At 24.5% G+C, this 27,710-nt stretch overlaps 1 protein-coding gene and 1 long non-coding RNA gene across 2 annotated transcripts; one reads left to right on the top strand and one right to left on the bottom strand.

Annotated features, from left to right (window-relative positions):
- Positions 1-1,529: 1,529 nt before the first annotated feature.
- On the bottom strand, positions 1,530-11,085 carry LOC122499876 (39S ribosomal protein L3, mitochondrial). Its single transcript, XM_043608442.1, has 6 exons — positions 10,702-11,085; positions 10,036-10,372; positions 3,258-3,389; positions 3,020-3,180; positions 1,951-2,137; positions 1,530-1,833 (listed from the first exon to the last, which is right to left on the bottom strand). The coding sequence occupies exons 1-6, from the start codon at positions 10,761-10,763 to the stop codon at positions 1,585-1,587; spliced, it is 1,128 nt and encodes a 375-aa protein (XP_043464377.1). The 5' UTR covers positions 10,764-11,085; the 3' UTR covers positions 1,530-1,584.
- Positions 11,086-11,438: 353 nt separating this feature from the next.
- LOC122499875 lies at positions 11,439-17,003 on the top strand. The gene is made up of 3 exons (XR_006301393.1): positions 11,439-11,571; positions 12,556-12,666; positions 16,595-17,003. It is a non-coding gene; the product is annotated as an uncharacterized LOC122499875 (long non-coding RNA).
- The last annotated feature ends 10,707 nt before the right edge of the window (positions 17,004-27,710 follow it).

Raw genomic sequence — 27,710 nt, 5'->3', positions numbered from 1 at the left:
ACTAGAAAGTAATTTTTCAAAAAATTCAATTACTCAAAAATTTAAAAGAAACATTATTTTCAAAAAAAATTTAATTTAATTTTAATTTCTTAAAATTAAATTGAAAATAATTCCATTTTTATAGGAAGTTTTATAAAAATTGTTAAAAATAATTGAATTTTTTTACAAATTAAAAAAAAAATTGTTCAAATTATTGAATTTAAAAGAGAAAATTAGAGAAATTTTATTAAAATCGCATCGAGAATAATTGAATTCCTGCAAAGAATTTTATGATTTATGAAAATAATTGAATTGTCACGAAGAATTTAATAAATATTTTTGAAAATAATTTAATTCTTTCGAACAACTTTCTTAAAATTAAAAAAAAAAAAATTAAATTCTTTCTACTAATTTTATTAAAATTGTATTAAAACAATTGAATTCATACGAAGAATTTAATTAATATTTTTGAAAATAATTTAATTTAATTATTATCAATAATTTAATAATTTTTTAAAATTAACAAATAATTAAATTCCTTCTACAAATTTTATTAAAATTATATTTAATTTTAAAGTAATTGAATTCTTATTAAGAATTCAATTAATATTTTTGAAAATAATTGAATTGTTTTGAAGAATTTCTTTGAATTTTTTGAAAATAATTGAATTGTTTTGAAGAATTTCTTTGAATTTTTTGAAAATAATAGTTTTTTCTTCAATTTTAATTGAAAATTTTTAGGTAATTGAATTTTACAAAAAATTACTTGCTAGTTTTAAAAACAGTCGTGTTTGTTAATATTTGTATTTAAAAATCTGATAGAGTTGAATTTTATTAAAATTTTTATGAAATAATTTAATTCTTTCGAATAATTTTATTTAAATTTAGAAAACAATAAATAATAATAATAATCAATTATTGAAGTGAATTTAAAAAATTTTGAATTAAGCCTATTATTAAAAAATTGAAGTTGATATTTGAAAATTAATTTTTTTTTGAAATTCTAATGTAACTCTTCAACAAAATTAATTATTTTAAATTCGATTTCACAAAGTTTTAATTAATTTGATAAAAGAAGGTATTTCCAACTTAAATTATTTTTTAAGTAAATAATTATTATTAATTTCTTCACAATAATTTATTGAATTGGTTTAAATTAAATAAAAATGATTCCTTCACATCAATTAAAATTTTTCGAAAATTTCAGTTTAAAACCTGAAATTCAATTATTTATGAAATTTGCAACTGTTTTTAACTAAAGTTAAGTCGAGTTAAGTTAAATTAATATTAGGAAAGTTGTTCTAGAATTTAATTATTTTCGAAAATAAAAAGCCAAGTGAGAAAAATTTATTGTTGAATTCAGTTTTCAATTTCTTTTCTAGAATAGTTTTGAACTTCAAAAATCAGAATTTTTGTACTAATTCTAAAAGTATTTTTATTTTTCCAGTACTTCTTACATTCTCTAACATTTTCCGCATTTCCATGATTTCCCTGACTTGAGGCAACCCTGGAAAATGAAAGTCAAAGTAGAAATGAAATTAGACAATCGATTCTTTATATTTAAAAATCTATTTATTTATTTATTTATATGGAACAAAATTTTCTTTATTTCTTTTTTGTTTGTTGTTGTGGTTCTTCGAATTCGATTGTAGCTTCACCAAAATGATGCATCTCGTCCATGTAAAGTTCTTCAGGTTCATCGCCAGTTGGGAAATATGTTGGAAAAGCAGGCGCTTCTTTGTGTTTCCTTCTTAATAATTTAGTATCGAAAATTTGAATTATATTATTTATTTCTCCAGGTATGGCAGTACCCCTAACAAAGAGTACATTAAATTTTGTATTGATCCTTAAAATCTGAAATGTGAAAAAATTTTAAACAATTGTAAATTATTTGACAAATTTCTTGATAAAATTTTCCACTTTAATCTTTTTGTGGATTAATAATTTTAATGACATAGTTTAATTTTTCACCTGAATGCCTCTCAAGACACGGTATCTGTTACCCATGTGACCGGGCATTTTAGTGCCAGGTATAACTCCTCTCTCACCACCTGAGCCAATATTTCCAGGTCGTCTATGAGTTTTAGTTTGACCATGAGTCGCGGGTTGTCCTTTAAAACCCCAGCGTCTCATGACTCCCTGAAATCCTCGATCAACTCTGAAGTAGAAAAAAAATGTTTTCATTTTATTATGAAATTATTATTACATTAATTATAAATTTATTATTATATTCTATTAAAAATAAAAAAATAATTTCATTTCATTAAACTAAACTATAGCAAAAGATTTGGTAAATAAAAAAATTTTATATTCTCAAGAATAAACATCAATTTTTGAATGATGATTTTTAAAATTCAATTATTATCTAAAATTTTTAATTAAATTCATTTCGAAATTAATTTTTTTTAGAAAGTTCTACGAGAATTTAATTATAAGAATATAAAAATAAATTTGTTAAAGCAATTAAATTCTATTAAGAAATTGTATTAAAAAATTATAAATAATTGAATTCTTTTTATGAATTTTATTGAAATTTTTTATAATTATTGAATTTTCCTAAAATTTATGTAAATGACTCAATTTTGTTAAAAAATTCTATTAACTTCTTTGAAAATAATTAAATTCTTTCGAAGAATTATTATTAAATTTTTGAAAATAAATAAATTCTGTCGAAGAATTTTATTAAAATTAAAAATGAATAATTAAATTATTGCAATGAATTTTATTTTTTATGAAAATAATAGAACTTTTCGAAAAAGTTTATTAAAATTTTCTAAAATAATTGAATTCTTTTTGATAAATTTTACTTAAATATTAGATATTCAAAATAATTGAATTTCAACCAAGAATTTCATTATTTGTTAAAATAATTGAATTCTAGCGAAAAAGCTTTCTTAATATTTTTGAAAATAATTGAATCGTTTCAAAGAATTTTATTAAAATTTTTTCAATTCTTTCTTTAAATTTTATTAAAATTGTGGAGAGTATTATTATATTTCATTTATATTTTAATAACAAAAATTATTCAAATTTAATTTACGTTTTTGCTCTAATGTCCACAACATCTCCGGGTTTGAAGTGAGTGGCATAAAGAGGTGTTCCTGGCTGTAGTGCAGCATCTGCAGTTATCTTAAATCTTGCCAACGCTTTCTTAGGCATAACACCAGATCTTTCGAACAAATCACTGTAATCTTTTGTCAACTAAAAAAAGAAACATTAAAATTGGTTTTATATTTAGCAAAATAGAGAAAAATTCTCGAAGAAAAGAAATTGCATACAAATTGAGGATCAGTGGAGACAGCTCCGACTATTAGGCAACCCAAATGTTTTTTAACTTGAATTCTTGGTTTTCCTATTTTTGGATTAAAAAGTTCTGGTGGAGTATATTTAATGACGTGATTATCAACAACCTGAAACAAAAAGGAAAAAATCGTTTCTAATACAATAAGAATAGTAAAAATATCATCTGCCAAAGTAAAAAGAAAATTTCTTCTGTCCAGGGTTTTATTAAAAAATTCAACGAGAAGTCAATTATTTAAATACAAAGAAGTAATTTATTTATTCAATTTTTTCTTAAAATTGAATTCTAACAAAGAATTTTATCAACAAATATTTAAATAATTGACAATTAATGACAAATTTTAATAAAATTTCTCAGAATAATTACGTTTTTCGAGAAATTCGATTAGAATTTATTATATATTTTTTTAGTGTTTTAAATTAAAATCTATATTAATAAAATAAGGCTTCTGTCTGTACATTGCTCCAAACTTGAAAATTTTTATATATCTTTTCGTCTTGATTCATTAGAATTCGAAAAATGTAAAAAAAAAATTTCTGTCTGTCTGTCAGTATGCAAAACTTTGTACGCGCATTAATTGAAAACGGTTTAACCAATTAAAGTGAAATTTGGCAGTCTATCAGGTATTAACGTAACTTAAAATCATAGCCTTATCCGATTAAAAAATATTAACTTTCGATTTTTTATATCAACTTTTTTCTAAAAAAATAGTGATTTTTAATCTTTAAGCACGCTTTACAGGGAAAGCTATTAAAGTTTTTTATTTAAAGATCAGTATGTAAAGTAAGAAATTTGCAACATCAAAAAAATAATTAAGCTAAATGCCATAAAAGAGAAGAAAAAATGTTGAATTTTAAGAAATTCAGTTTTCTTAATTTTTGCTAATTTTCCATAAAATTAGATTTTTTACCAAAGGGTGGAGAATATTAACTAAGTAAAGTATTTTTTAAAAGCACAAAAATAATGAAGCTAAATGCCATAAAAAAGAAGAAAAAATGTTGAATTTTAAGAAATTCAGTTTTTTGAATTTTTGCTAATTTTCCATAAATTTAGATTTTTTACCAAAGGGTGGAGACTATTAACTAAGTAAAGTATTTTTTAAAAGCACAAAAATAATGAATCTAAATGCCATAAAAAAGAAGAAAAAATGTTGAATTTTAAGAAATTCAGTTTTTTGAATTTTTGCTAATTTTCCATAAATTTAGATTTTTTACCAAAGGGTGGAGACTATTAACTAAGTAAAGTATTTTTTAAAAGCACAAAAATAATGAAGCTAAATGCCATAAAAAAGAAGAAAAAATGTTGAATTTTAAGAAATTCTGTTTTTTGAATTTTTGCTAATTTTCCATAAAATTAGATTTTTTACCAAAGGGTGGAGAATATTAACTAAGTAAAGTATTTTTTAAAAGCACAAAAATAATGAAGCTAAATGCCATAAAAAAGAAGAAAAAATGTTGAATTTTAAGAAATTCAGTTTTTTGAATTTTTGCTAATTTTCCATAAATTTAGATTTTTTACCAAAGGGTGGAGACTATTAACTAAGTAAAGTATTTTTTAAAAGCACAAAAATAATGAAGCTAAATGCCATAAAAAAGAAGAAAAAATGTTGAATTTTAAGAAATTCAGTTTTTTGAATTTTTGCTAATTTTCCATAAAATTAGATTTTTTACCAAAGGGTGGAGACTATTAACTAAGTAAAGTATTTTTTAAAAGCACAAAAATAATGAAGCTAAATGCCATAAAAAAGAAGAAAAAATGTTGAATTTTAAGAAATTCAGTTTTTTGAATTTTTGCTAATTTTCCATAAAATTAGATTTTTTACCAAAGGGTGGAGACTATTAACTAAGTAAAGTATTTTTTAAAAGCACAAAAATAATGAAGCTAAATGCCATAAAAAAGAAGAAAAAATGTTGAATTTTAAGAAATTCAGTTTTTTGAATTTTTGCTAATTTTCCATAAAATTAGATTTTTTACCAAAGGGTGGAGAATATTAACTAAGTAAAGTATTTTTTAAAAGCACAAAAATAATGAAGCTAAATGCCATAAAAAAGAAGAAAAAATGTTGAATTTTAAGAAATTCAGTTTTTTGAATTTTTGCTAATTTTCCATAAATTTAGATTTTTTACCAAAGGGTGGAGACTATTAACTAAGTAAAGTATTTTTTAAAAGCACAAAAATAATGAAGCTAAATGCCATAAAAAAGAAGAAAAAATGTTGAATTTTAAGAAATTCAGTTTTTTGAATTTTTGCTAATTTTCCATAAAATTAGATTTTTTACCAAAGGGTGGAGACTATTAACTAAGTAAAGTATTTTTTAAAAGCACAAAAATAATGAAGCTAAATGCCATAAAAAAGAAGAAAAAATGTTGAATTTTAAGAAATTCAGTTTTTTGAATTTTTGCTAATTTTCCATAAAATTAGATTTTTTACCAAAGGGTGGAGACTATTAACTAAGTAAAGTATTTTTTAAAAGCACAAAAATAATGAAGCTAAATGCCATAAAAAAGAAGAAAAAATGTTGAATTTTAAGAAATTCAGTTTTTTGAATTTTTGCTAATTTTCCATAAATTTAGATTTTTTACCAAAGGGTGGAGACTATTAACTAAGTAATGTATTTTTTAAAAGCACAAAAATAATGAAGCTAAATGCCATAAAAAAGAAGAAAAAATGTTGAATTTTAAGAAATTCAGTTTTTTGAATTTTTGCTAATTTTCCATAAATTTAGATTTTTTACCAAAGGGTGGAGACTATTAACTAAGTAAAGTATTTTTTAAAAGCACAAAAATAATGAAGCTAAATGCCATAAAAAAGAAGAAAAAATGTTGAATTTTAAGAAATTCGGTTTTTTGAATTTTTGCTAATTTTCCATAAAATTAGATTTTTTACCAAAGGGTGGAGAGTATTAAATAAGTAAAGTATTTTTTAAAAGCACAAAAATAATGAAGCTAAATGCCATAAAAAATAAGGAAAAATGTTGAATTTTAAGAAATTCGGTTTTTTGAATTTTTGCTAATTTTCCATAAAATTAGATTTTTTACCAAAGGGTGGAGAATATTAACTAAGTAAAGTATTTTTTAAAAGCACAAAAATAATGAAGCTAAATGCCATAAAAAAGAAGAAAAATGTTGAATTTTAAGAAATTCAGTTTTCTTAATTTTTGCTAATTTTCCATAAAATTAGATTTTTTACCAAAGGGTGGAGAATATTAACTAAGTAAAGTATTTTTTAAAAGCACAAAAATAATGAAGCTAAATGCCATAAAAAAGAAGAAAAAATGTTGAATTTTAAGAAATTCAGTTTTTTGAATTTTTGCTAATTTTCCATAAATTAGATTTTTTACCAAAGGGTGGAGAATATTAACTAAGTAAAGTATTTTTTAAAAGCACAAAAATAATGAAGCTAAATGCCATAAAAAAGAAGAAAAAATGTTGAATTTTAAGAAATTCAGGTTTTTTGAATTTTTGCTAATTTTCCATAAAATTTAGATTTTTTACCAAAGGGTGGAGACTATTAACTAAGTAAAGTATTTTTTAAAAGCACAAAAATAATGAAGCTAAATGCCATAAAAAAGAAGAAAAAATGTTGAATTTTAAGAAATTCAGTTTTTTGAATTTTTGCTAATTTTCCATAAATTTAGATTTTTTACCAAAGGGTGGAGACTATTAACTAAGTAAAGTATTTTTTAAAAGCACAAAAATAATGAAGCTAAATGCCATAAAAAAGAAGAAAAAATGTTGAATTTTAAGAAATTCAGTTTTTTGAATTTTTGCTAATTTTCCATAAATTAGATTTTTTACCAAAGGGTGGAGACTATTAACTAAGTAAGTATTTTTTAAAAGCACAAAAATAATGAAGCTAAATGCCATAAAAAAGAAGAAAAAATGTTGAATTTTAAGAAATTCAGTTTTTTGAATTTTTGCTAATTTTCCATAAATTTAGATTTTTTACCAAAGGGTGGAGACTATTAACTAAGTAATGTATTTTTTAAAAGCACAAAAATAATGAAGCTAAATGCCATAAAAAAGAAGAAAAAATGTTGAATTTTAAGAAATTCAGTTTTTTGAATTTTTGCTAATTTTCCATAAATTTAGATTTTTTACCAAAGGGTGGAGACTATTAACTAAGTAATGTATTTTTTAAAAGCACAAAAATAATGAAGCTAAATGCCATAAAAAAGAAGAAAAAATGTTGAATTTTAAGAAATTCAGGTTTTTTGAATTTTTGCTAATTTTCCATAAATTTAGATTTTTTACCAAAGGGTGGAGACTATTAACTAAGTAAAGTATTTTTTAAAAGCACAAAAATAATGAAGCTAAATGCCATAAAAAAGAAGAAAAAATGTTGAATTTTAAGAAATTCAGTTTTTTGAATTTTTGCTAATTTTCCATAAATTAGATTTTTTACCAAAGGGTGGAGACTATTAACTAAGTAAAGTATTTTTTAAAAGCACAAAAATAATGAAGCTAAATGCCATAAAAAAGAAGAAAAAATGTTGAATTTTAAGAAATTCAGTTTTTTGAATTTTTGCTAATTTTCCATAAATTAGATTTTTTACCAAAGGGTGGAGACTATTAACTAAGTAAAGTATTTTTTAAAAGCACAAAAATAATGAAGCTAAATGCCATAAAAAAGAAGAAAAAATGTTGAATTTTAAGAAATTCAGTTTTTTGAATTTTTGCTAATTTTCCATAAATTTAGATTTTTTACCAAAGGGTGGAGACTATTAACTAAGTAATGTATTTTTTAAAAGCACAAAAATAATGAAGCTAAATGCCATAAAAAAGAAGAAAAAATGTTGAATTTTAAGAAATTCAGTTTTTTGAATTTTTGCTAATTTTCCATAAATTTAGATTTTTTACCAAAGGGTGGAGACTATTAACTAAGTAAAGTATTTTTTAAAAGCACAAAAATAATGAAGCTAAATGCCATAAAAAAGAAGAAAAAATGTTGAATTTTAAGAAATTCGGTTTTTTGAATTTTTGCTAATTTTCCATAAAATTAGATTTTTTACCAAAGGGTGGAGAATATTAACTAAGTAAAGTATTTTTTAAAAGCACAAAAATAATGAAGCTAAATGCCATAAAAAAGAAGAAAAAATGTTGAATTTTAAGAAATTCAGTTTTTTGAATTTTTGCTAATTTTCCATAAATTTAGATTTTTTACCAAAGGGTGGAGACTATTAACTAAGTAAAGTATTTTTTAAAAGCACAAAAATAATGAAGCTAAATGCCATAAAAAAGAAGAAAAAATGTTGAATTTTAAGAAATTCGGTTTTTTGAATTTTTGCTAATTTTCCATAAAATTAGATTTTTTACCAAAGGGTGGAGAATATTAACTAAGTAAAGTATTTTTTAAAAGCACAAAAATAATGAAGCTAAATGCCATAAAAAAGAAGAAAAAATGTTGAATTTTAAGAAATTCAGTTTTTTGAATTTTTGCTAATTTTCCATAAAATTAGATTTTTTACCAAAGGGTGGAGACTATTAACTAAGTAAAGTATTTTTTAAAAGCACAAAAATAATGAAGCTAAATGCCATAAAAAAGAAGAAAAAATGTTGAATTTTAAGAAATTCGGTTTTTTGAATTTTTGCTAATTTTCCATAAAATTAGATTTTTTACCAAAGGGTGGAGAATATTAACTAAGTAAAGTATTTTTTAAAAGCACAAAAATAATGAAGCTAAATGCCATAAAAAAGAAGAAAAAATGTTGAATTTTAAGAAATTCAGTTTTTTGAATTTTTGCTAATTTTCCATAAATTTAGATTTTTTACCAAAGGGTGGAGACTATTAACTAAGTAAAGTATTTTTTAAAAGCACAAAAATAATGAAGCTAAATGCCATAAAAAAGAAGAAAAAATGTTGAATTTTAAGAAATTCGGTTTTTTGAATTTTTGCTAATTTTCCATAAAATTAGATTTTTTACCAAAGGGTGGAGAATATTAACTAAGTAAAGTATTTTTTAAAAGCACAAAAATAATGAAGCTAAATGCCATAAAAAAGAAGAAAAAATGTTGAATTTTAAGAAATTCAGTTTTTTGAATTTTTGCTAATTTTCCATAAAATTAGATTTTTTACCAAAGGGTGGAGACTATTAACTAAGTAAAGTATTTTTTAAAAGCACAAAAATAATGAAGCTAAATGCCATAAAAAAGAAGAAAAAATGTTGAATTTTAAGAAATTCAGTTTTTTGAATTTTTGCTAATTTTCCATAAAATTAGATTTTTTACCAAAGGGTGGAGACTATTAACTAAGTAAAGTATTTTTTAAAAGCACAAAAATAATGAAGCTAAATGCCATTAAAGAGAAGAAAAAAAGTTAAATTTTAAGAAATTCGCTTTTTTGAATTTTTCATAATTTTAGATTTTTTACCAAAGGGTGGAGACTTTTGACTAAGTAAAGTATTTTTAAAGAGCCTAAAAATAATGAAGCTTAATTCCATAAAAGAGAAGAAAAAATGTTGAATTTTAAGAAATTCGGTTTTTCGAATTTTTGATAATTTTTGATTTTTTGCTAAAGGGTGAAGACTATTCAAATATGTAGTAATATTATACTACCGAAATAGCTAATGGTAACTAATTATTAATTTTCCGGTCAAATTAAATTTCCGGCTATTTTCTGATTTTCCAGATTGGTAGAAACACTGTTAAATGCATTGGTAGAAACTAAAACCCGTCGAAGAGGGGTACGACAGCTAGTTAAAAAATATTATAAATACAAATATTGAAACGAAATGTAAAAATAAAAATGTACAATACCTGCAGAAGAGTGGTTTTGACTGGTTTTCCACTTTTCGTCCACATTAAGGTAACACCAATTTTCTTTGCAAGAACTCCACAACGTTGCGAATGTTTTGTCCACTGAACGTTTGGTTCTATAGGCTCAATTTTAAGTGGAGATTTATAATTTGGATTAACTTCTGGGTACATGTCTGTGAGGACTTCGTGAATAAATTCCTTATTATCATCGGAAATTCTTTCCTGAAGAACATCATTTAATGGAGCCTGTGGTGTTTTTAGCCAGGGCGATAAACGTTTTTTCGGTGGACGATTAAGTGTCTTCATTCCCCTTTGTGTTAATTCTGTTACATTGATTCTAAAATTAAATAATAAAATTAAAAATTAAAAATTTATTCAATCGAAAATCAAATTTATTAAGAGTCAATCTTTAATTACATTTTATTTACACCTGCAAATAAAAATAATGTTCTTAAAGTTCTGAACGTTCGAAATGAACGAAATATTTTCAATAATTACTGCGATTACAATTAAACTTCAAAGTATAAATTAAATATTAAATTTCGAAAGTCAAAATGAATATTTTGAAGCTAAGTGACAATATTATTTATAATAAAATTTTAATTCGAAAAAGAAGTAAATAAATCCCGTTCGAACTTTATTAAAATTGGAAAATATTCTACTTACTTTGGTTGAAGAATACTGGGAATTAATTGTAATTGTTTAGTAAATTTCCACAGGGATGACATGTTTTTTAAACAATTGTTTCTTGTATTGTTATAAATTATATTCTATTATTTTATTTCGTATTTTATAATAATTTCACTGCATATTATAAATAACAAACCTAACCTAAAATTTCACTTTATAATGAAATTTACTAGTTACTGAATTTTACTCGATTTACTGTTTCTTTAAATTGTTCACTAACCGTAACAAAATTTGTCTTACAATGAGAATAAAGAAAACTTATTTAACAAATAGGAGTTATTTTATTTAACAAAATAATAAATATATAAAAATTAAAACTCAAATGCACATGGAAAGTCTGGCGGACTACCGGTAAAACCTTTTTAAAATTTGCAGTCGGTAAGATGTGGTCGGTAAGGACGAGAACTAACTTCTGGTTACTTGGGGAGTCTGGGGAATTTAATTCTATTACCATATGTCAGTATATAACTTCTCAAAGTTTATTAATAAATTAAAATTAATTATCTGTATTTAGAACACATTATTATTGCTCTATATTAATAATAAAGTAATTATTTTAATGTTCTTCTAAATTCTAATTTTAAACTTCGCGCCTACGAGCTTTCGATTACCCGCCACTGATGGCGCTGGTGCGCAATTCTACCATTATTTTTCGCGCGTTTTCCTTTCCTCCCCCACTTCTTTATTAGTGCTACAAGTGGGCTTTCATGCGTTATTAATTCTTCATTAATGAGTTATTAATTTATGAACTTTTACACAGTTATGTTCAATTAACCAAGTTATTAGTGTTCAGTGATAGTAGTAATAGTTTAGTGTACGAAGAGGAGCAATAAATACGGTGGATGGGTAAGAAAAACAAAAAAATGTACAATATTCGCCCGCTTTTTCTAGCAATTAATTTTACATTTTCCTTTGTCCTGTAATTGGTTTATTAGTCTTAAAATGGTAAAATATCTCAAAATAAGGGAGCACAGTGAAAATGACACTTAATATGATGGCTAAAGTCCCTTTGCCAAGTTAATCGTGCATTTGGCAAAAGAGGGACAAAGAACGGTCATTGTTGTTGCTAAGCATTATTCTCAAGTTTTGTCGTTGTATTGTCGTATTCTGTGCACACGTTTATTGAAGCATCCCGTTGCAAATCGGCACAAGCCGGTTAATATCGGTGAGAAAAGTGTAGATTTGTGTTTTTTCGAACTAAATTTGTAGCATAGCGGCCATTTTTTCAATATTGAGATGTTTGGGACTTTGGGCACTTTGGGTTTGTAAATCGCAGCTGATCGCCGCCATCTTTTTTTTGCCAAGTTGCAACTTTTTTTTTGCTGTTTTGCCGAACATTTGTTCATTTTTTTCAGTTTCCCTCCTAAAAGGTTAGGTTATTTCATAATATGCAAGTGGCAGCTAAATACAGATTTTCAAGTTTAAAATACTATTAATTAGCAATGAATTTTATATAATTGTAATTATAATATTATTTCTCCAAATTTTTTGAGGTTAATTATACTTTTTATTCATTTTATTCATCGTCATAATATATAATTTACACATTTGACTAATAATCAAACAGTTGAAATTAGAAAAAAAATCTTTTTGTTTGTGAATAGAATTATTTTACAAAAGACAAATAAATAAAATATTATTAATAAATAATGGATAATATTGAATATTTCTAAAATTCACTAGACATTATGATTAAATAAGTTTTATGATTTATTTTTTGATTAGCATTTGTAATCTTTATTTTTTTTTAACATTTATATAATTTTTTGAAAATTTCTATCAAGTGTATTTTAAAATTGTATTACGAAATTAAAAAAGTATATTTTTCAGGGTAAAGTGAAAAGTCAACGAAGTTCAGTAAAATATTGTGGGGCGATTTGGAAATAAAATTTGGATCAATTTATCGAAATGTGATGTGGAACAATTTGGAAATAATTAAAAGTAAGTGAAACAATATATCAACTTTTTCGTAAACATCTTTTTGGTGAGTTTCTTATAATATTAATTATTTTAAGTATTTATTATTTATTAAGTGTTTAAATGTTTAATGAATTTATTAAATTTATTAAATGTTTATTCTTTACGCGTATATTTTGCCTTTGTTTATATAATTCAATATGTTTTCCATAAAAACCAGAATACTCTGATTTTCAATTTTTTAATTTTTTTCGAGTTTCTTTTCAAGTTTGATAGAAATATTAGGAAAAAATTTTTATTTTAATTTTATTGATTGAATTTCTTATCAATTTAAAAGATTCAAAATTTAAAGTTGAATCTAATTTTAATTATTTTAGAGATTTGCGTCATTAAATAATTTCTAATTATCATTTTTTAAATTTTGCCATATAATCGAAATAAAAAGAGATTTGAAGAAAATTTCCCCATAAATAAAATAAAAAATGTTCTGGTACATTTTTCTGATTCTTTAAAAAAATTTTTTAACACTTTGAAAATAAAAGCCATGTTAAATTTATAGTTATAAATTATTTGAATAAACATAATCTAACATAAATAAATTATTAGAATTATTGAAATTATCCACTTTGGTGGACAAAAAGAAATTAATTTTTGGAATAAAAAAAAAAATTTTGAATTTAATTTTACGAGACAGATTGCGCGCCTTATTTTAGCTCGCTGCGTCTATTAATGTCTCTATTTTTTCTTTAATTCTTCTATAATTTGTTATTTGAAAATTAAAAGAAAATTTTATACGTTCCTAAAATTCTGAACGTTTAAATTAACGAAATTTGTTTATAACTTCTTGAAATTGATATTTTATTACACATATAAAATAATAAAAAAATTAAAATAGAGTGAATAAAAATATTTCCCGTGTAGAAATTGCCATGTTATGGCCTACACAATGATCAAAAGATCTGGCCCCGTTTTGGGCCATGGTTAAATTTCTACACGGGTTAATTTACATTTTCCATTTTTGTTGTAATTAGCAATCAAATCTTGAAGAATTTTAATTGCGAATTTTAAAATAAATTCAATTTTCAAAAATTTTAATAAAAATTCTTTAAATAAAAATTTGAGAACAAACATTAATGATAATTAGTTTCTAAAAATTGTATTAAAATATTTTTTTAAAAAATTAATTCTTAGAATTTTCTTATTATAATTTTCTGAAATACAATTATCTTTAACAGAAGTAAATTAAAATTTTAAAAAATCTGCTTTTTTAGGCTTATTATTAAAATTTTGCAGAAATAATTTATTTTCATATTTGTTATTAAAATTCTTTAAAAACTTGATTATATTTAGTATCTATCAAAAACTTTTTTCAAAAATTCAATTATTTTTTAAAAGTTGTACTAAACAATTAATTTGGAAATTTTTCAATTCTGTATTAAAAACATCTTTTTTTCAAATTTATTAAAAATTTTTTCTTAATAACTACTCTCTAAATTTAAATTAGTAAAAATGTTTACTAAATTTTAATTAGTGACTGACTTTTTGGTTTTAAATTTGTAAATTTTACTAATGAATAGTAATTTCTACTAATTTATTAGTAAAATTTACTAAATAGTAATGTCTACTAAATTTATTAGTAATATTTACTAAATAGTAATTTCTAATAATTTATTAGTAAAATTTAATAAATAGTAATTTCTACTAATTTATAAGTATTTTCTAATTCAAAATCAAAAAGTCAGTCAAATTAGTAATTATTTTTACCAATTCACAATTAGAGAGTAATTTTATGAATATTTTTATAATAGTTTTTCAAAAGTTAATTTTTTTAAAATATTAAAAATATTTTTGATTACATATTTTTTATTCACCTTAAATAACTTTTTTAAAAATACATATAAAGAGTTATCGTCTTAATTATTATAAAAAAATGAAATTTTTGTAATTAAATAGGGTAAGTGCAGGTATAGTCGGACAGTACTAGTAGTCGGACACTTTCGTGTTTTTTGGCAAATAAATAATAATGCATTGTGATAATTACTTTAAAAGTATACTAGACGAATGTGTGAAGTTTATATTTTATTAAAATAGTGTTATTTTCGAAAATAATTAAACAAGAAATATTTTATTTAATGTTTTAAAAATCATGGTGTCCGACTATAGATACAACCATTTTCGAGTAGCGCGATGAGTGGCACAAAGTTTTGTTGATAATTAATCATAAATATTAAAATTTATTGGGTTTAAATATTATATTAATAACTTCTAATATGCTTTAATTCGATTTTCCAGCAGATAGCAATTAAAAAATTATCTTTTTTACTTTATAAATTCAAAATATCTGACAGATGTCCGACTATAGAAACAAGGGGAAAAAGTGTCCGACTACTAAAGCATTCGTAATTTTTTATTAAAATGTTTATATTTTATTAAATACTCATTACTATTTGTAACAAATTTATATGATTTTTAATCCTGAAGAACTCCTTTAATTAATAATGTGCTTATAAACACAGTAGATATTTGCTATTTCAAGAAAAAAAGCATAATTTAAGATTGTATCCTTAAGTGTCCGACTACTAGTGCATTTACCCTAATTGAATTATCGAAGTACTTTCGGAAAATTATTAAAAGTAATTGATTTCGAGAAATTTAGTTTTGAAGGAGTACAACTTGTAATTTTTTTTAATTTATTTATATTTTACATAAGGTTTTTATATTGAAATTTAAAAAAATTTAATTCTTGGGCAAAAAAAATAATATATTGAATAAAAGTATTATTAAAATTAAAGCAATATTTTCCAATTATTTTAATAAATTTATTTAAATATTTTGTATTTAACAAAATTATTGGTGTTTTGAATAATTAAATTTAGAAATCAGGAAAATACAGAATTAAATTTTTCTGAACACTTTTTTTTTCGTTTTTATAAGATTTTATCAATATTTCGAAATATTGAAAATTTATATGTTTAATTAGTTAATTCTTTACATTCGAGAATTTTTGATAAAACATGGTGCGAATAAAACGAAAACATTCGGACAATGATTTTATTATTGTTACTCCAAACGTTTCGAAATCTAAAAGATTATTATAAATATAAATTAAATAAATATATATAGGTAAATACTTCCTCTATGCGGAAGTAATAATTAAAATATTATAAATATAATACTCTAAAAAACATAAATAATAATACTAAGAAAAAAAAATTTTAAAGATAAATGTGAATCAATTTTGATTCAAAAGATATTCTACTAAATTTTTTTGATCGTTTTCTTAAATATTTTCAAGAATTATGCTTCTAAAATGTTCTGAACGTTTAAATGAACGAAATTTATTTATGTCTTCTTCGAATTAATATTTTATTATAATAATATTGTCACTTAGTTTCAAAATATAATTTTTAGGTTTCGAAATACTTCATTTATACTTTGAATTTTTATTGCAATCGCAGTAATTGTTGAAAATATTTATAATGAAAAAATATTTCATTCAGAACATTATAGGAACTATACTATATGTGTCACGCTCCGAAGAAAGGTACTTAAGAAGCAAAAAAATTGAGGTTATGTTTTTAATTTTCTGAGTAAAAATACAGAAAGAGAATCAATTATTAATTAAAAATTATTGATCTTCAAGTCTTCATTATATCAATAATATTCAATGAAAAGTTTCAAATTAAAATAATTAAAAATCAACTTTTAATAAAGATAAATCTAACACGAACCTAACCCATAATTCGTTTGCTTCTTAGGTACCTTTCTTGGGAGCGCGTCACACATTGAAAAATAAATTAATAGTTAAAAATTAATTTTTTTGAATAAATAAAATATTTTTTAATAAAATACAAATTAGGAAAAGAAATAAAAATATCGGCGCTCATTTGAAAGTTGAATACTTGAAAGACATGAAAAGATGAATGAATATAATGATAATCGTTTGTCATAGTTTAAGTTATCAGTTGTTGAGTACGTTGAGGCACGTGTCTAAGCGAAAAAAAGGATAATATAGGAAAGTTGATAGGACGAAAACGAGTGTGCAACGATATAGGACAGGTGAAACGAGGGTTTGAACGTTTTCTATGGGTGTAGGGAGATGGACGTGAGACCGATAGGTACTAGGTATCCGGATGTTGGACATTCGTAGGATCTCTTGACGCGTGCATCGATGTCCAACTCTCCCGAGGGAAATCCACTTCATGATGGGAATCCCATTATTTCCCGAGCGATATAAAAGTAGGTAGGTAGTCCAGTCATTCTGGTACTGTCCAGTTGAGGCTATTCTCTGCCACCCCGACTAGCCATCCCTCTATTCTTTTTCTCTTTCTTTCTTTCTCTCTTTTTTCTCTCTCTCTACATTTTTATCTCTCCCTCTCTTATACTCTCGAACTAAAATGATGTTTTTTTTCGCTTTTTTCCTATATTGTCTGACTTGTTTTACTCTCGTTCCCTCTGCTTTTATCCGAAATGCCATTTCTGTATTGTCCCTCTCACTCTCTCTTTCTCCTTTTTCTTTTCTCTCTTGGGTGTTAGTTCACTGGTCTTTTTCGGTAATTTCGAGTCCATGCGGTTGAGCTTTATTCTCTGTTTAGCAAAAGATTAGAAATTTATTTTGTGAGCTTGTATCTGCATTTTCAAGAATTTTTATTAATAATTAGTAATTGAAAAAAAATATTGTCTATAATAATAGTTCAAATTAAGGTGTAACACCACTTTAGAGGCAGAAAAAGAGATCTATCTTTGATGAAAATAAAAAATGGAATAGGATTTCTATTTGAAGGGTTTATTAAATACATAATTATTGAAGTGTGGAAAAGAAATTTTTATTTAAAATTTTATAACAAAATGGTGGAGGTAAATTTCATATTCAAAATCGATTATTTTTTTAAGGCCGGAAAAATAGAAATATTTATTTTAAGACTTATTAATTATATTTCATTTCAAAGAAGTGGAGGGAGAAGACTGAAGAATTTCAAAAATACTTCCTATACAAAAATTTTGGTCTCGCATTTATAAATTTCGACTAAAGGAAACTAGTTAAACACTAATTTTAATTTTCGAAATTTTATTTCCTTTACAATAGTTAAAACAGTTTCAAATCTCGAGTATATTCCAAATTGTCATCTTATTTCTCTCTAGATATATGAAAATCAATGATGGACTTTAAAACTGCTTTTTCAGGATAGAAACCTGAAATTGAGTTCCGGCAAATGGAGATTTAGGGGAAGAGTGAGAGAGAGAGAGAGAGGACACTCCCGGAAATCGTTGTTCGATAAAGGCCTTGGGAATGATTCGTGTAAGGTGCGGGCAGTATAAAATAAATATGTGAGATAGGGAAAGCAGGTTCGCAGAGGAAGGAAGATAGGATATATAGTTGAAATTTAGAGGGGGAGTTTTTGAACGATTGTGGACTGTTAGGTTGAAGTGTGGGGTTGTTCGGAGCGTGTGTAGCTGTGTAATTGATTTCTTTGATACGTCCAGTTCGAAGGAAACTAACATTGTAGATCCTCTCATATATATTCTATATATATATATATATATATAAGCTGATTTCAACTTTTTTCCTTTTTTCCTCTTCGAAAAATGTTCGAAATCGTATCTCTCCTTTTTTTGTTGTTCTCTTTTACTTGAGAAGGAGATTTTTATTTAATATTGCTTTTCTCTTCTTTTAGATCCTTTTGTTTTCTTTCTTTCATTTGGTCACTATAGTTCAGCTTTTTTTCAAGATAAAGAAAAAGAATTTGACATAAAATACTAGTATTAATATTTAATATGCTATTTGAATTTATAAAAATGTTGAATTGAGAGTTCACGTGCAATAAGGGGATACGCATGAAAGTGAAAGTCCCTGCGTATAGGGATTCTGCGGCTGCGCGAGAGGATAACGAATAGCCTGCGCGTCCCCTTATTGCACGAGAATCCTCAATTAGTGACTGATAATTACTAAAGGTGACTCATAAATTAAGGATCCTATTAATCGAATATCTTGTTAATTTATTATAAAATAAATTATTATTCCAGAACATAAAAAAGTAAGGATTTAAATATAGCATGAGAAATAAGATAGAAAAATACATAATTTGGGAGTTAATAAGCTCCCAGTAAATCGTGAAGTATTAAAAAGTGTTGCAGATTAAATTAACAACAAAAAAGATTAAAATAATCAATTTTGGTGTTATTTTTTATAATGAATGAAATTTTAGTTAAATAGATTTTTTATATAACTATAAAACATGAAGATATCGATAACTCCGAGTCATCGATTTCTTCATATTTTATAATAATTAAAGATGACCAAGTAATAAAATCATTATTTTATATTATCAGAATATTATACTTCTTCCAAATTGGTTCGGTGAAACTAGCGACCCGCCGGTCGCCAGCCATCAGAAGAATCCATAGGCGCCGGCACACATAGTAGCGCGGTGGCCCTATACGGTTCAATCAATGCAAAAACAGCGTACGCTAGCTATTACAGTTTATAGAAAAAAATTGCAAAAGTCACATTTTAAAGAGCAATAATGCCCCTTTAATTTGCGACCAAGAAACAAAGAATTAGTCAAAAATTATTCGAGTTATGAATTTTTTTCCGATTTTTTTTCCAATTTTCGTTTTTCTGATACGGGCGGGTGGGGACGCTGGCTATCAAAAATTTATTAAAAAAATTTTTAATTGTCACATTTTCAGGAGCAATAATCCCTCTTTAATTTCCTTTTTATTTCTTGGTCACAAATTAAAGGGGGATTATTGCTCTTTAAAATGTGACTATTGTAATTTTTTTCTATAAACTGTAATAGATAGCGTACGCTGTTTTTGCATTGATTGAACCGTATAGGGCCACCGTGCTACTATGTGTGTCGGCGCCTATGGATTCTTCTGATGGCTGGCGGCCGGCGGGTCGCTAGTTTCACCGAGCCTCCAAATTATTTTCATTACCTCAATTCAATTATTATTTTCAAAAAATTTTAACTACAATTTTACTTTATATCAAGTATTTTTAATAATTTTCGAAAAAGTTCTTTGGCAATTTTTAAATCCATTTGTTTACAATATTCAATTTCACGAAATTTTAATTATTCCTAAATTCTTTAATTAAATGCATATTAGAAAATAAAAACTTTAAATAATATAAAAGAAAATTCAATTAAACTTTTTCAAAAAAATAAATTTCAAAATTCAATTATTTTTAAAAATTCACTTTATATTGCTTTTAATATTCAATTATAATCTAAAATTTTAACTAAAATTCATTTTTATGAAATGAAAATCAATTTTTATTAGAAAATTCTACGAGAATTCAATTATTTAAATGCAAAAGTAAATAATTTATTGAATAATTGAATGTTTCTCAAAATTCAATTCTCATAAAGAATTTTATTACCAAATTTTTAAATAATTGAATTCTTTTGTCAAATCTTATTAGAACTTGCATGAACATAATTACTTTTTTCAAGGAATTCAATTATAATTGTATGACAAATAATTGAAACGCTGCGATCAGTTTTATTATTAGTAAAAATAATTGAATCCTTAAGAAGAATTTTATTACTCTTGAAAATAATTGAATTTCTGCAATAATTTGTAACTTCCCTAAAATTAAATTTTTTTCTAGAGTTTTTAACTAAAATTCTTTAATAAATCTATTATTTATAATAATTTTTAAAAAAGTTCTTTGAGAATTTTTAAAGTCATTCGTTTACAATTCAATTTTACAAAGTTTCAATTATTCGGAAATTCTGCAATTAAATACACATTGAAAAATAAAAACTTGAAATAATTTCAATAAAAATCCTATTAGATTTTAAAAAGGATCAATTCTACAGAATGGTTTGTCAAAAATATTAAAAATTATGAATTTCAATTAGTTTAATTTGAAACTTTTTCAAAATTTAATTATTTCTAAAAATTCACGTTATAATGCTTTTAATATTTTTAATTATAATCTAAAATTTTAATTAAAATTCATTTTTAAAATCATTTTTATTGGTAAATTCTACGAGAATTCAATTATTTAAACACAAAAATAAATAATTTATTAATTTCATGTTTCTTGAAATTTAATTCTCATAAAAAATGTTATCAACAAATTTTTTAAATCATTAAATTCATTGGACGAATTTTAATAAAATTTTTAAGAATAAAATTTTCGAGGAATTCGATTAAAATTGCATTAAAAATAATTAAAATTATGCAATGAGTTTTATTATTAATGAAAATAATTGAATTCCTGAAAGAATTTTATTATTTATAAAAATAATTGAATTTTTGTAAAAAAGTTATTATTAATGAAAATAATTCAATTATTGCGAAGAAATTTATTAAAAAATTTGTAAATAATTATTGAATTCCTGTAAAAAGTTTTATTAATTATGAAAATAATTGAATGTTTGCGTAGAATTTTCTAAAAAAATTTGTAAATATGTGAAATTTTTATTATTTTTGAAAATAATTAAATAGCAAAATTTTTTTTAAATAATTAAATTGTTTTTGAAAATAATTGAATATTTGCCAAAAATTTTATTAAAGTTTTTTAAAATACTTGAAATTTGGAGAAGAATTTTATTAATTTGAAAGATAATTGAATTTTGGATGAGTTTTTTTCATTTTTGAACATAATTGAATTTGAGCGAAGAATTTTATGAGATGCATGCATATGAAATCTTTTTTGACCAAATAGTTATTTGATATAAAACTACTTAACTTGAAATTCACATAATATGCACATTATTTGACATAAAAGACATTTAACACAATTCTCATTTGTCATAAAAGTCATTCAACAAAATTCTCATTTGACATAAAAATCATTTTACACAAATTACATTTTACATAACAATATCGGCGCGAATTTTAAAATTATCCAATTAGATATTATCAACATCATTGTGATTTGCCAATTTTGAAATTAGCGCCTATATTTCCATGTCAAATGATCTTTATGTAAAATAAAATCTACGACATCTGAATTTTATGTCAAATGAAAATTATGTGTAATGACTTATCCATCAAATGAAATTTATATCAAGTGAACTTTATGTCAAATGAAAATTATGTTAAATGGGATTTATACCAAATGAAATTTATGTCAAGTAAATTTTATGCCAACTGAGAATTATGTTAAATGGAATTTATGCTAAATGAAATTTATATAAATTTAATTTTACATTAAATAATAATTATGTTAAATGATATTCACGTCAAATAAAATTTATGTCAAGCTAATTTTATCTCTAAAGATATTTATGTCAAATGAGAATTACGTTAAATGACATTTATGCCAAATAAATGAAATTGATGTCAAATGAATTTTATAACAAATAAAATTTACGTTAAATATATTTTATGTCAAAAGTAATTTATGTTAAATAATTTTTATGTCAATAGAAATTTATGTTACATAATTTTTATGTCAAATGGGAATTAAGTTATCTGAGTTTTATGTAACATAATATTTCTGTTTAATGAATTCTATGACAAATGATATTTATGTTAAATGGTTTTTGTGTAAAATGAAATTTATGTCAAATAATGTGCATATTATGTGAATTTTAAGTTAGGTAGTTTTATATCAAATACCTATTTGGTCAAAAAAGATTTCGGGAATAAGCATGCGTCTCAATTTTATCACTTTTGAAAATAATTGAATTTCTGCAATTATTATTTGTAACTTTTGCAAAATTGAATTCTTTTTTTAGTATTTTTAAGTAATAGTTTTTTTATAGATCTATTATTTTTAATAAATTATTAAATATATATTATTTAAAAAATTGGCTAATTTCAGAAGAATTTGAATTATTAAAATTTTTCAAAAATCTAAGTTCTTTACAATTTATAATTAAGAATTTTTTAAACATTTAGGATCATTAAAATTTTGACAAGAATTTTATTAAAATTTTTGAAAATAAGTGAATTTTAGAGAAAAATTTTATTATTTTTAAAGATAATTGAAAATGAGAATTTAAAAAAATTTCTGAACACAATTGAATTTTGTAAATATGTTACTAAGTTAGTTAGTAAGCTAGTAACTAACTTACTAACTTACTATTCTCCCTGGAGAAGCTAAATTCGTTGAATTTTTTCAAATCGTTGACTTTGATGTTTTATTGAAAGTAAAATTTGATTTATAGTTAAAAATAACACCAAAATAGATTATTTTAATCCTTTGTGGTGTTATTTTAATCCTAGAGGGATTAAACTGTTGCAGATTATTTTAATCCATTCTGGTGTTATTCTAATACTTCACGTTTTACTGTGTTAAGCTAATATATGAATTATTAAGCCTAATTGTCTTAAAGTTGAAAAATCAATAATGAAAAATTGCTTCGGAGGAGCTCCCGCAAATTCTTTATAGAAATTTTAAAAAAACTTATTTTTATAAATAAAATGTGTTAAAATAAAGTTTTTTTTTTATTTATTTTTACTAATTCAAATTTAGAGAGTGATGTACTTGTTTTTTCTAATTTATTCTTGATAATAATAATAATTGTAATGTTTGGGTAAATATTTGAGGTACAAAATAAGAGTGGGTATATATGTATATATATCCGGGTAAAAGGAGAAACAGTGGTGTGGGATTGGAAAAGAAAGGAAAAGATAGGTTTTTCGTTTTAGAGGGGGTGGTGGTGGAATGAAGGAGACGGAGAAACGAGAAACAAGGATCTACTGTCCCTCAGATCAATGGGCACCTCTGCGCCGGACAAAATCCCTCTCCATCTTCTGAGGATGACCAATAACAAACACCGGTGTGCTTCTCTTTCACTAATGGAGTTTTTACCGATAAAAAATTCACTCTCTTCGCTCCTTTTTCCATGAAACATTGGAACCATCCCTTCCTCGACTGTACACACACAAGAAATTCTTTTTCTCTCTCTCTCTCTTATATTCTCACGCGCGACACCTTCTTCCATTGCTTTGTCTCTCCATTTTCTGCAAAAAACCGAATTAAAGCCCAAGTTTGCTTTTTCTACTTATTTTGATTGAATATTTTATTATTTTTCTGAATATTTTGGTTTATTTGGAATATTTAGTAATATGATAGAAGATTTATTAATATAACAGAATATTTAGATTGTCAGATGATAAAATTGTTTTTAAAAGCATAGAAGCTTTTGTTGTGGGGCACAACATACAGAAATGTATGGGCAAGAGTTGAGGTTGTCAAGTTCTACAAAGTGAAATGTAGACTTTGGACGAGCAAGTAGTTTGTGGTGGTTGAACGGGGTGGAATAGAGGGTGTTAGCTTACTACAGGAATAGTTAAACGCAAGGGAGTCAGTTAAACTTACACCCTATCGATTTAGTATACCTACAGCGATATTAAATCTAGAAATAGTCGCTTCAATCATAGCATATTCTTACAATCTCTTACTTTTCGTAAAAAGAATTAAGAAATAAAAAGTTATTCCAGAAAGTAGCATAGAAACGAAAAATCAAGATCCAATAAACGATTTTTCATTAATATTAAAACCCCTCGCTTTTATCTCGACCAAGAAAACTAAAACAATCAAATGTTAAATTCTTCTCCACGAATTTTCCTCATAGATTCTAGAAGTTTTCTTTACGATGCAGAATGTATCGCTTTGGAATTTCCGTCAAAGGTGAAAAGGCAGTTTAGAAAAAAAGGAAGGAAAGAAAAAAAACAAAGAGAGTTGGGTAGGGGGGGTAAAGAAAATGGAAAAGTTGCTTTACGAGGATCCTAAAGCAATAAACTAGGGGACAAGCGGAGAGACTAAAGGTCCGCTTTCGAGGAAGGTCGACAAGCGAGTAGCGTCGGCGCTGCCCTTGCAAGCTTCCTCGCGTATTGATCCTCATAATTCGGGGTGAGGGGGGGAGGTTGGACGTGAAAGAGGATGAGGGGTGGATAGTGGGGATCCAGCAGGGGAGGTAGCGTATGCGTCGAGGTACAGTGAGAGACCGACTGGGGGTGGACGGTGGGACGGAAGAAAGGAAGCAACGAAGGAGCAAGTAGGGTATCGCGACCAATAATATACCTCGCACGATATGATAATATCATATCATAGCGCGCCCATATCTCAATGCTTTATGATTGGAGGATTACATCATCCAATGGCGTCACTTTCTTCACTTATACCATATTCATATGAACCAACCCTCTTTTTCACCTTTTGGGTTTACCTCATAATTCTTGTGGTATTACATCATTACGCCATTTTCATCTCAAATTATTGTGGGAATGGTAATCGAGTTTCTAGATCTGAGGTCTTTAGTCTCGAATATCTAGTTTTGTTGAATGACTTCTTTTCTAGTCTTCCTTTTTTATCTCAAGTATCTAAAAATCTAGATTCTTTGAGATACTTTATTACTATTCGGTAGTTTAAAGATGGTCTAGATCTGATAGTCTAAAGTTATCGATTTGCTGCTTTAAGCTTTAAAGCGCTGGGTGCTGACACTCTGGGTGTTTGACACCCATACTCAAACTTTGCACTCTAAGGTCTCGTTTAAATTTGGAAAAATTGAAAATATGGGGCTTCCAAGTTTTAGATTCAAACCAGTATTAAGCCTTAAGTGAGCCTTGAGCAAATCTGAAGTCTTAAAAAGGTTTTTAGCTTAAAGGAAGTCTCTAGCTTTAAGTGAGCCTTGAGCTAATCTTAGGCTAATCTTACAAGATTAGCTAATATTTAGGCTAGCTTTAAGTTAAAGCAGAAGGCTTAATTTTTAGGCTGATTTTATACGATTAGCCTAAGACTTAAGCCTTAGGCGTTAAGTTACTTTAAGTTTAAAAGACCTTAAGCTTTAAGTCTAAACATTCGTATATTAATAATTTTACCTGGAACATGCGAAAAAATATAAAAATTGTATCATGATTATTCGATTATATATCCAGAAACAAATGGCCCTTTTTTGAATTTGCAGAATAGAGAATAAATCCTCGTATTCGAAATTAAAGACGAGGCACTTGTATATAAGAAAAGCAGGAGTCAGAAGTCCTAAGAAAGGGAGAATAAATGTCTATTAGTGTGTACGTGAGGGTCGTCAGGGTTAAACTTTTTGGAATAGAGGAAAGGTCGGGAAATTTCTTTTCGTCATGAGGAAGTTGTTTTTAGAAAATGATTCTTCAATCTGGATATGATAACGAATATCATCGAATCGAAAACTTCGAAATTGTAGGATGGATTTTTTTATTAGAGCTAGGAATGGGTTTTTGTACAGCGTCTCAAGCATGGTATTGGAAGATATTGATCCTTGCGTCCGTCAAGATGCCGATGGTCTTCGAACCTTTCCCACCCCTCCTTGACTTGTGTTCTCCACTCCTTTCTTTTTTTGGTTTTATATTTCTTTCTCCGCAGTTATTCTCCGTTAGTGTTCGTTTTCAAATATTTCATTAACAATGATGTCCATCCATCATGATGGTAGTCTAGATGTTGGTGTTGTAGGAGTACTTAACTATAAGTTATTGACAACTTAACTATATAAGTTAAGCGTAATTAGGCATCTTAACTTATTATATCCACTTAGGATTTTGAAAAAATTTAAAAAGAATAACTAGTTTATTGACACTACTCAGTGTTGTACAATATGAAATTTAAATTTGTCAAACAATTTTTTATTTTTTGATATAATGTCCTATATAAACACCAATTAGATCTAGATTTCTTAGTAAATATATCAGGGTTGCCACGCAACTTGGAAACCTGGAAAACCTGGAAATGTCAGGGAATTTTATAAACCTTGAAAAAACCTGGAAAAGTCAGGAAATTTTGATTGAAATCCTGAAAATTTATTGTTTTTTAAAGTTATTGTACTTATTCTTGAAATCTAATTTTTCTTTAATTCAATTTTAAAAGAGTTGCCTTCACAATTTTTATTCGCAATAATTCAATTATTTTCATAAATAATAAAAAAACTTTATAGATTTACAATTATTTTCATAAATAATATAACTCATCGCAGAATTTCAATTATTTTTAATACAATTTTAATGGAATTTCTCGAAAAATGTAATTATTTGTCAAAATTTTATTAAAATTCATCAAAGAAATTCAATTATTTTAAAAAGCATTCCAATAAATTATTTATTAGAATTTAAGTATTATTGTCAATACATCTTTAATTAAATTTTTTGAAAGAATTAAATTATTTTCAAAAATTTTAATGAAATTCTTTTTAACTATTCAATTTATTTTCAAAATAATTTTAATAAAATTCTCCGTAGAAATTTCATTAATTTCTATAATTTATAAAAATTCAATTATTTTCAATATCTACTATTTCAATAAAATTTCACAAAAGAATTCAATTAGGTATTTAAAAAGAAATATTAAAAAATTCGTCTAAAGAATTCAATTATTTTCAAAAGTAATAAAATTCTTCGCAAAAATTTAATTATGGTCAAAAGTTTGAAAAAATTATCGTCAAAATTTCAATTATCTTTATAAATATTAAAGTTTTTCTCCAAAATTCAATTATTTTCAAAAATTTTAATAAAATTCTTTTTAACAAATTCAATTTTTTTTCAAAAATTCTCCTCCATTGAATGATTTTCAATATCTACTATTTTAATAAAATTTTCCAAAAGAAATGAATTATTTTAAAAATTTTTTGTTAAAATTCTAAGCAAACCTTTTATTATTTTTATAAATAAGAAATATTTCACAGCAATTTAATTATTTACAAATTTTTTATAAATTTCTTTGCAATAATCCCATTATTTTCAAAAATATTCAATTTATTTTCACAGAGATTCAATTATTTTTATAAATATTAAAGAACTTTTACAAAAATTATTAAAAATAATAAATTTATGGAAGATGTTTAGTTAAAAACACGAAAAAAATTCAATTTTGTAAAAGTTAGAAATTATTGCAAAAATTCAATTATTTTCAAGGGTAATAATATTCTTCGCAAAAATTAAATATTGTTCAAAAGTAATAAAATTCTTCTTAGGGATTCAATTATTGTAGAAAATAACAAAATTTTTCACTGAAATTCAATTCTTTTTAAACATTTTAATCAAATTTTTCGCAATAATTCAATTATTTTCATAAATAATAACATTCTTCTCTGAAATTCAATTATTTTTGAAAATTATAATAAAATTTTTAACAA

Source organism: Leptopilina heterotoma, unplaced genomic scaffold (genome assembly GCF_015476425.1).
Source record: "Leptopilina heterotoma isolate Lh14 unplaced genomic scaffold, ASM1547642v1 Lhet_177, whole genome shotgun sequence".
Lineage (NCBI taxonomy): Eukaryota > Metazoa > Arthropoda > Insecta > Hymenoptera > Figitidae > Leptopilina > Leptopilina heterotoma.
The sequence above is the reverse complement of the archived record's forward strand: the minus strand, read 5'-3'. Positions and strand labels throughout refer to the sequence as shown.

Excerpts from the sequence above, each read along its gene's own strand:
- LOC122499876 (XM_043608442.1), bottom strand. The coding sequence starts at position 10,763 with ATGTCATCCCTGTGGAAATTTACTAAACAATTACAATTAATTCCCAGT. Across the intron at positions 3,390-10,035 it reads TCAAAACCACTCTTCTGCAG|GTTGTTGATAATCACGTCAT; the intron begins GTATTGTACATT and ends TTTTTGTTTCAG. Across the intron at positions 2,138-3,019 it reads GTGGACATTAGAGCAAAAAC|AGTTGATCGAGGATTTCAGG; the intron begins GTAAATTAAATT and ends TTTCTACTTCAG.